This window comes from Coregonus lavaretus (assembly GCF_964263955.1).
Source record: "Coregonus lavaretus genome assembly, chromosome: 15".
NCBI classification, from domain to species: domain Eukaryota; kingdom Metazoa; phylum Chordata; class Actinopteri; order Salmoniformes; family Salmonidae; genus Coregonus; species Coregonus lavaretus.
The window spans coordinates 40,998,182-41,008,562 of record NC_140002.1 but is presented as its reverse complement, the minus strand read 5'-3'; the positions used below and the strand labels follow the sequence as shown (position 1 = coordinate 41,008,562).

General features: G+C 41.4%; 1 protein-coding gene across 1 annotated transcript; it reads left to right on the top strand.

The window, feature by feature from the left end:
- Nucleotides 1-1,185: 1,185 nt before the first annotated feature.
- Nucleotides 1,186-6,849, top strand: LOC311142269 (aristaless-related homeobox protein-like; the record flags this gene model as incomplete). Its single annotated transcript, XM_084177890.1, has 5 exons — nt 1,186-1,372; nt 1,677-2,214; nt 3,345-3,390; nt 6,151-6,455; nt 6,624-6,849. 5 exons carry the CDS (start codon nt 1,186-1,188, stop codon nt 6,847-6,849), a joined length of 1,302 nt encoding a protein of 433 aa, XP_084034016.1.
- Between the last annotated feature and the right edge of the window lie 3,532 nt (nt 6,850-10,381).

Genomic DNA, 10,381 nt, shown 5'->3' with positions numbered 1-10,381 from the left:
TCTTCCAACAACCCCTCTCTGTGTTTGTTTACCCGTCTCCATGGTCACGAGTTTGCAACATAAAATCTGCCCAGTATACATGGAATGTGATAGGCCTACAGCAGGGGTGTCAAACTCATTCCACCGAGGGCCGAGTGTCTGCGCGTTTTTGTTTTTCCCTTTCAATGAAGACCTAGACAACCAGGTGAAGGGAGTTCCTTATTAGGTGACCTTAATTCATCGATCAAGTACAAGGAAGGAGAACTGTTCATTTACTAACCTGCAATGGCAAAACAATTACAGCAGGTGGCATATTCAATTCGCAGTTGATGCTATAGGACCGCTCAATGACACACACAGCCTTACAGAGCTCTCTCTCTCTCTCTCTCTCTCTCTCTCTCTCTCTCTCTCTCTCTCTCTCTCTCTCTCTCTCTCTCTCTCTCTCTCTCTCTCTCTCTCTCTCTCTCTCTCTCTCTCTCTCTCTCTCTCTCTCTCTCTCTCTCTCTCTCTCTCTCTCTCTCTCTCTCTCACACACACACACACACTTTTGCACTGATCTCTGCATATTAAAACGTCAGTCCCCCATTTCACCTGCTCTATAAGCTATAGCCTATACACTCTTTGAAAAAAGGGTTCCAAAAGGGTTCTTTGGCTGTCCTCATAGGAAAACCATTTTTGGTTCCAAGCAGAACCCATTTGGGTTCCATGTAGAACCCAAAAAGGTTCTGGCTGGAACCAAAAGGGTTCTACCTGGAACCAAAAATGATTTTTCAAATGGTTATCCTATGGGGACAATCGAAGAGCCCTTTTAGGTTCTAGATAGTACATTTTTTCTAACAGTGTAGGTTTGTTCCTCCTCACCTTACTCTATAACACAATTGTATCCATATGTCAAAGTGCCATCTGATCTAAACATGGAAATGTATGGAAACAGCTCTTGAAAATTTTTTTCCTATGATCTGGCTGGTTCTTGAAATTGAACTTGACTGACAATCGGGGGCTATGTTTCTCTTCTCAACTGGCAACCAATAGGAAGCCAAGAAAGGATACGTGGATGCGACAGATTTGGAGACTGTGGTAAGTAAAGTAGCATTCAGATGTCAGTGTAGACAGAGGAGGAGAGAGGGGAGGCAGGGCGATCGAAGAATAGGCGTTAACGCATTCAAGCTCTGTCCAGACTTGAGGGTCACCTGTTAGGCGCAAGACATGAGCCATCCAAATGAGAAAGATGCCTCCGGCACAACCGAAAGTAAACCTAAATCGCCCATGCTTTCCTCATACTGCATCGAAAGCATACTCGGCCGAAGAAGTCCCCTCAAAGTCAGACTCACTGGAATGCAAAGTTTACCAATGCTGCTGACTGGGAGTGCGGAGCATAATGCGCCTTTGGAAGGTAAGACAATATGTTGTAAGTTGACTGCTACCTTTCACTATAACCCATATGCAATTATAGAAAACATCTCCAAATGTATATTGCATTTGCAGCTAAACACACTTGCATTTTATTTAATGTGGCGAATGGCCTTTGCAATTAAAGTACATTTCATTAGGCCTATGTTGTTTTAAAGAAGCCTATGCCCTATAGACAACATTACCTTTTAAAAAAGGGCTATTATAATGTGATGAAACGTATCATATTGCATGTTGCGCTGTTGATTATTTATAAATTCCTTAAAATAAACGATCTCTCTTTGCAGCCTCTCAGAAAGATGCGGACATGCACCTGCCTACCAAGTTGCGGCGTCTGTATGGCCCAGGGGGAAAGCTCATGGACTCCAGACGGGGAATTCACGAGCATGAGGAGCAAGAAGACAGGGAGCGTCCTCTAGACAAAGTCTACGAAAATTTGAAAATCACTCAGGCGCCACAAGTTAGCATCAGCCGCAGTAAATCCTACAGGGAAAATGCGTCCCACAGTCAGAGCGAGGAAGATCAGAACCTCGGGCGAGGGACAGAGGAGCACGCGGAACTTGGCGCCGTAAAGTTCGAGGAGGACACTGGCAAGGAGCACATCTGCGAAGAAATAGAAATGTCCCCAAAGAACGGAGAGAGTTTGCACATCAATGGAGATGTAAAAGACGGAGAGGACAGCGTCTGCCTCTCAGCTGGCAGTGACTCAGAGGAGGGGATGCTAAAGCGAAAACAGAGGAGATACAGGACTACGTTTACCAGTTATCAGCTTGAGGAGCTGGAGAGAGCTTTCCAAAAGACGCACTACCCCGATGTGTTCACGAGGTAGCATTCTCATTTGCCAGCACTTATCAGTTATTTTTACACTATGAAAATCTGTTGCATATATGCCTATAGGCCTATTGTCATCAAAAAAAATGTTGAGCTCTTAAAAAAAAAAAAATTTGATAATCCAAATAGGAAGTCTAGAGATATGATTCGAAAGTGAGCCTTTCTTAATGGTCAATTCTTGCATTGAGGTGATTAAAAATATATTATTGTTTGGCTTCGAAATGTAAGAATATGAAACATCTTTTATCATTACATTTGAGCATTATCAGAAGAGTAATATTATTCATTACATTATTATTAATTATTATTATAAAGCAGTCATATTACGCAATAATAATAATAATAATAATAATAATAATAATAATAATACATGTAATACACTAACAATATAAATCACACACAACAAAACGAAATATTAAAAGATGTGTGTGCGCAACAATTCCTATCAAGGAATAGAATAACCGTTTAAACCAATTGTAATGATTTACATTTTAGTTTATTAGCAGACGCTCTTATACAGAGCGACTTACAGTTAGTGAGTGCATACATTTTTCATACTGGCCGCCCGTGGGAAACGAACCCACAACCCTGGCGTTGCAAGCGCCATGCTCTACCAACTGAGCTACAGGGGACCTGCACATAGTCGTTCTCATTTGAATTATTATTAATTATTATTGTGGATTTTATTATCGATAGTCTAATTGTGGTTGCCAAAAAGATTTCCCAAAAAGATTTGTACAAAACGTTTAAATTCTTGATGTCAGTTGAAGTTGGCTGCTACAGATAAAAAGGTTTGCTAAATGGCAGAGCAAGTTGTTGGCATAATTGCATCTTTACAAAAACATATTTGTGAGATTGTATATTTATTGCTTGATTCACAAAGGAAAATCTGGAAGAATATTCATGGCTCTTGGTAGAGGTAATGTAGGCACAATTTATATTATTTATTTTCAAAGAAGCCTACGCACATAGCCTAATCCAACGACGATATTTATTTAATATAATGTGAATTGTATCGTTATCATTTAAGCTTGTATTACTGTCATCATTGGATTTGGATTTGGACGAGGAAAGCTATGATGATAACTGAATATCATGTGCAATTTTTTCTTCTTTCAATTTAGGGAGGAGTTAGCGATGCGGTTGGATCTCACTGAGGCGCGTGTGCAAGTGAGTGTCAATTATTATTAGTTCATATTTTACATTATTATGACCAGCCGACAATAGCCTATTAGTGCTATTCATTCTACTACCATATTTAAATTCGACAACATGCAACATTATAGGGTAGCCTATATTAACGTTAATTATAATAACATTTTATATTATAGACCTAATTGTATATTATGATTATTATTATTATTACTACATTTGTAATACATTTGTAATACAGTTCACTTTAGACATGCAGCGAGAGCAGTGGCGATTTTAGCATGTAAATCTTGGTGGGGCAAAATATAAATAAAAGTGGGATGCATGCCAGCAAAGCCACAACGCAACACTAAACAATACATTAATTGCAATATAACGGTAACAAACGGTGCTCACAAACTGTTACGGTTTACATAAAGCTGTCCCAACAGCAGTCCCAACATCTTACCACTGCTACACCTGGCTATCAGCGGAGCCTTGTCCGGCAGCGAAACAGTTCATTCAGCCTCATTTACTGCCTTTAAAAAAAACATATCTGATATGGCTGACTTGCTTAAACAAATGTGGTTTCTAATGACAATTGAGATGTACAAACTATGGCATAAGGGAACGACAAACGGATAAGAGGCAATCCGTAATTGCCATTAATGAGCGAGCTAGGACGGACTATTTGTTTAGCGCTTTTGAAATGTACAGCGACATAATTCAGAACATGGGCCGTTCTTACAGTATTCTCCCTGTACACCAAGTCAGAACCGTAGGATACATAAAAGGGGCATATAAGCAGACAATGAAAGCTCTTACAATATTCGATGATTACATTTATCTAAAACAGGTTATAGGCTACATGTGCACCACCAAATCAGAACAGTAGGCGAAATTAAGAGGGATAAATAGACCAAATTATTAAGGTGAGGCACATGGGCTACTAACATCTTACTACACAACATACACTTAGTATTACTTTCTTAGCTACAGTATATATATCTCCCTGGCATATTACATAATTTATGCAGCAGCATACAATACATTTTTGGACTCACCTTGTTGTGCTGTGCTCACTTGAACAGGAAGGTGGCGCGGCGGTCCTTCGTGGGCAGATTTTGTCATCAAAGAAAGAGAAAGAGGCCGGATTTACAATTTCAAGTTTGATGACCATTCAAAACGTATTTTCCCAGTTGGAGCTCGTTTAATCCCGATTTCCCAGTTGTCTTGAACTCACTGAAGTCAAGTTTTCGCAGTTCTGAGTTAACAGTTGTTTTGAGCACTGCACAAATCATGCTTCATTGACAGCATGGCCAATGTTGAATGTTTATCATTTTAAATTTGGAAAAGAGCCCCTTAATCCCAGATTTGGGACCACACAGCCACTCCACTGAATAGCAGGCTAGTGATTGCTTTGCAATGCTTGCAGTTAGCCACTGTCACCAATTCCTTCCAAACCACTCATTGTTGAATTTGCGATTTCCAACTTGTTGTGTAATGTTTATGTCCAATGATGAGCACCAATACGTTTTATCTATAATTTCTCTTCATTATTTCTCTTCATATGGCAAGGATTAAAAAGGATTTGCCAGTAGATTGTCGACTTGATTCATGATGATGACTGCTAGCTAAGATTTTGAAAGTATGATGTTGACATGATCAGTCCAATCAAAGCTACTGTAGACATAACGTGATTTGACATCATTTTATCTGTGGCCAATGACCTTGAGCCTTCTTGGATGGGCACTTCTAATGTAACTATATGGCAGCACCCAAGGGGCTTCAATTTTCGAGCGCTACCCTTAGACTAGGCGGTGACTTTAGTGCCCCATGAGTGACAGAACACTGAGCCAATCACGGCGCAACTAGAGAACATTACCAACACCTACGCTCCGTATTTTCCGCTGGCTGCCCCACAACCACAGAAAGCACTGAGCTAGGCTGAAACACCTGCATTTTGGAGCTGCCTTACTTAAGAAAACAAAAAAGAGACCATGTTTGTATGCAGCTTTATTAACTCAATTATATATATTTTTACATTGTTTGCAAACTGATATGTGACACGTATTAATGCCAAAATAACATGCAAAACAGGCAAGCCCCCCCCCCCCCAAAAACCCCCCCCACCTGCCCTGAATGATGGGTCGCCACTGAGCGAGAGGAGAAATTATTCAAACACACCAGAAAAATGAATTTGCTTCAGGGCGTTCATGACTGTATGGTGCACTTAACAGTGCAAACAGAGCCAGTGTTGACGAAAGTGACATCCTTGCATAGCAGTGGCGGGGTAATGCTATTTGATTTCCCATCCTCTTATTGTAATAGCCGTGCATTGATCCGATTTCTCACACCTTAAGTGAGATAGACGCCATTGTAAGTGTTAGCTACACTACCATCCTCATATAGAACATTGCTTACATTTTGAAACTTGAGTCTCTACCAGACTACGCATTTACCCCTCCCCCCCATGTCACTCGCTTCGGAGCTGTAGATGAGCAAATCACTCTATGGAGAGGTGATAAAACCTTGTAAATTCCATATGTTTCATTTTATAGCCAGTGTCAAGTCTGAATGGGAGGGGAACCTGGTTGCACATTCCCTCCCTCTCTGTTCTCTTCACTGTCTCCACACTAGTTGATTTACTTTCAATTTGCACAGAATCTGCTTTATTGTCATGTCCAAACTGCAATAAATAAAAAATTAATAAATAGACAACTGTTACCCAACATTTTGAAATAAACAAACCCTAACCCCAACCCCAGGTCTAATGGTCTTTCTCTTCCTCCCTGTAAGGTGTGGTTCCAAAACCGCCGAGCTAAGTGGCGGAAGCGGGAGAAAGCTGGGGTTCAGACTCACCCCCCGGGACACCCCTTCTCTGGACCCCTGGGTGCAGCACACCACCTGAGCCACTACCTGGAGGGAAGTCCTTTCTCGCCCCACTCTCACCCCTCCCTGGAGTCTGCCTGGACTGCTGCTGCCACCTCGTTCCAGGGTCTGACCCAGCCCCTCGCCAGCTCTGCCGCCCCCCTGGGATTTGGCCCCTTCCTGGGAGCAGCCATGTTTAGACATCCCACCTTTATTAGCCCCTCCTTTGGAAGGTGAGCACTGCCAACAACTCTACATTAGTAAGGCTGCAACTGATTGGAGTGGTACCATCTGGACTGTATGTCTAATTAATTATTACTAACTTTTCTCTCGTTCCCTGTCATCTTCTGTATCTTCCCTCTCTCTTCCAACCTTCTCGCTCTCTCTTTCTCCATCGGCAGACTCTTCTCTAGCATGGGTCCTCTGACACTCTTACGCCAGCCCATACCTGCGGTAGAGACTCCAGTCCAGCCCCTGACGGCATTGTCAGAGCCTTCCCCCTCCTCGCCTGTGGACCGCCGGGCCTCCAGCATCGCAGCACTGCGGCTCAAAGCTAAAGAGCACTCAGCTCAGCTGACACAACTTAACATCCTTCCTTCCAGCATGACTGGGAAGGAGGTGTGTTGAGAGACATCAAACTCCCTCCAATTCCCTCTACATGGAGCATGAGTCATGACCAAAGGACTAGCAGCTTAGAAGTGGTATAGCACAACAAAACCTTATCTAAACTCCTCCCAAGTTAGTTGTCCCAAGGTTCTGTTAGTCCACACTCTCCACAACAGTGAAACATGCTTTCCTCATGAACTGAAGAAGAGAGAATAAAAAAAAATTGGGCTCCCTGCCCTTTGACCCTCAGGAATGACCCATTAGCAGCCTCTCACAGGGTGCTACGCAGTGTTTCCCAATTCCGGTCCTCGAGTACCCCAAATCTCACATTTCTGTTGTAGCCCCGGACAAAAACACCTGATTCAACTTGTCAAGGGCTTGACAATTAGTTGACAACTAGAATCAAGTGTACTTGTCCGGGGCCACAACAAAAAAAGATGTACTGTTGGGCATCCTCGAGGACCGGAGTTGGAAAAACACTGTGCTACAGGCCACCAAAGGGACAGGCCCTGGAGAGGTTCAGACTGTGTAAGTTTAAATATCATATAATGTACATTTCATGTATTGATAATATGGTGTTTGTTGATAGATTTTCGCAGTCTTCTTAAATTAGTTGGTTATTAAAGTTTGTATTTATGATCAGTCCTGTATGAGCCAGAAGGAAGTTTTCAGGAGGAAAATTGTATTTTATTTTAAACATTATTTCCTGGTTTCAGATGAATCAGTTGAAAAGACCTAAGACAATAAACTGTCAAATGGAAAACGTTGCACCTTTAGTTGCTTTTAACTGTGTTGCAGTGAAATTAAAAATGAAAAGTCAAATAATTATATGGACAGAATAGAGAGGTGTATTCAACAGCATGAAACAGTACAATAACAAGTTTGCAACAGACGACATAAACAGTGGTCTCTCCAATTACTCTTACCCCGTAGAGATGGATGTAGTCTACAGTCTCACTGATGGATATCAAGAGCTGGATTCAACCCTTAAACAGGGACAAAGGTGTGGGTTAAGGATTTATATGGTCATACAGTGGCGTTCAAAATGATTTAAACTGATAAAGATGAGCAAAAATGACTGTATAAAATAAATAGTTCAAATACTGAGCTATATTGTATGCAAAAAAAGAAGGGAAATTATATTATTTTATACTAATACAATTGCTCAGAAAAATAGATTTTGTTTAACAAGTAATACTTTTTTTCTCGAAAAGGTAGGGGTAAAAATGATTGACACCCCTGTTTTCAATACCTTTTTCTAAAATGTTTTATGAGTTGGAGAAACACATTGGGAGGGATCTTAGACCATTCCTCCAGATCTTTGATATCCTTCGTCTGCGCTTATGGACTTATGTCCGGAGAGAGATGGCCATTACAAAATGTTGATTTTGTGGCCAATTAACAATTTCTTTGCTGATTTTGATGTGTGCTTAGGGTTATTATCTTGCTGGAAGATCCACTTGTGACCAAGTTTCAGCCTCCTGGCAGAGGCAATCAGGTTTTTGTCTGAAATGTCCTGGTACTGGGTAAAGTTAATGATGCTGTTGACCTTAACAAGGGCCCCAGGACCAGTGGAAGCAAAATAGTCCCATAACATCAAACATCCACCACTATATTTCACAATAGATATTGGGTTATTTTCTGCTCATGAATTGTAATTTTGATGCCAAACCCACCACTGGTGTGCATGGCCAAAGAGCTCTATTTTCATGTCATCCAACCAAAGCACCGGTTCCAAAGCAAACTCCTGGCATTTACATTTGTTGGATGCCAAATAATACAGCCAGTCCACCCTCAAAACACTATCTTACAAGGGATTGTTTCATTATGCAGTGTAGCCTATACTATCTATAGCTATATATATAGTATTAAGCTGCTATTTAGCTGCTATTTATCCACTTTTTCTCTATATTAATTACACATCAAATAACCTAACATTTCTCCTGAAGTATTCCTTGCTGCATCTCTCTCCACGTCTGTCTCCTTTTCTCTTTCTTTCTCTTAGAAAAAAGCTGATCTGTGTCTGTGCTTGTCTCTCTCTTGTTTTATATGTAGAGGGCTATAGACAAGTTTACGCGCTGTATCACGGGTGGCGCCATAACTCCACACAAATGCATTTCATTTCCGCCGGAAGTTGTTTACACAACGTCTGCCGGTGTAAACACAGCGATGTCGACGCTAGCTTGGGAACACGGTTCTACTACTTTGACTGGAGATGGCGTTACTCTCCTCCACCCGAATTCAGTGCAGAACTGGGAGGATAACATGACGACGTGGCCCAACATAACATACAGCAAGATTTGCTCCTACTTCGTGCAATCCATGGCAATAGATGGAAAAGCAATGGACAATCTGAAAGCCTCCGAGGCATATCAATATCTGCACAGCAACAAAGTCGGTTGTGTCATGTCATACAAACATGATCGTTTTGTTTATCTGAAAGCAAATGTAGAGCCTAGCCAGTGTTTGAACAATGCATGGCATAATGCTTGGGTGCTGGTAACTGAAGCTGGAGAAGTCAAAACTGCGGGATGTACGTGTGTTGCTGGACCAGGGAGATCTTGTTCCCACTCAGCTGCGATCCTGTGGAAGGTAATTATTTGACCATTGTAGCCTAGGCCTATGTCTTTTTTTCAAAACGCTATAAATCCATAAATTTGTTATAAAAAAAAAAACACTATTTTGTGTTTTAATTTTCGTGTTTGCATTTATGAGGAAAAAACAATGTTAGGCCTACGACAGTTCTCCATTACGGACGTGAGCGCTCTGAAAGCGGCACTAAAGACTTTCAAACTTTCACAGACACCTCAAAACAGAAAGAACAAAGCCTTTAAAGCGAATTTTGTTTTGTATTAATTGTATCTTAATTTTAATATAGCAGACAGACAATAGATAATGACAACATAAGGCTCCGGCCTGAACTGGAGCTTATGCATGAACCGAACACTTGTTTATGAATAAACAATTAAAATGTCTCATTGCAATATTTTACATATTCATAATCATTACTTTTGCTGGTTCTTTGAGACAGCTTTTAGGTGCCGTTTAGATAAGCGCGCTCATAATTGAATTGAATTATGATAATAACGCATTTTCTTCATATTCGTGTTACATCATATGACATGTGTGCAGTGAACCCATTATAATATCTATGCACTGTTTTTACTATATCTCTCTAGGTAGAAAATGCTGTGAGACAGGGGAAAACCGGGCGTGCCTGCACAGACGGACAATGCTCGGAGAGTGCGCATCACAGCGAGCACAGCTAGAAAGGTGCCCATTCGCTCAACCACGGCGCCTGACAAGTTTTTGTCAGAACACTTACACCCATCCTTCCGTGGCAATGCCGCAACCCGTCAAGGAGCGGAGGGGGAGGAACTTGCAAGGGACTATTTGGAAACTCTGGGCAACAGCATTGAAACCAAAGGCTTAGTGGTGTGCGAAAAGGAACCGTGGCTTGCAGCATCTCCCGATGGAGTGATAAACAACGACATTCTGTTGGAGATCAAATCACCTGTGATGGGAAACAAGTCACTTGCAGAATTTTTGGCAA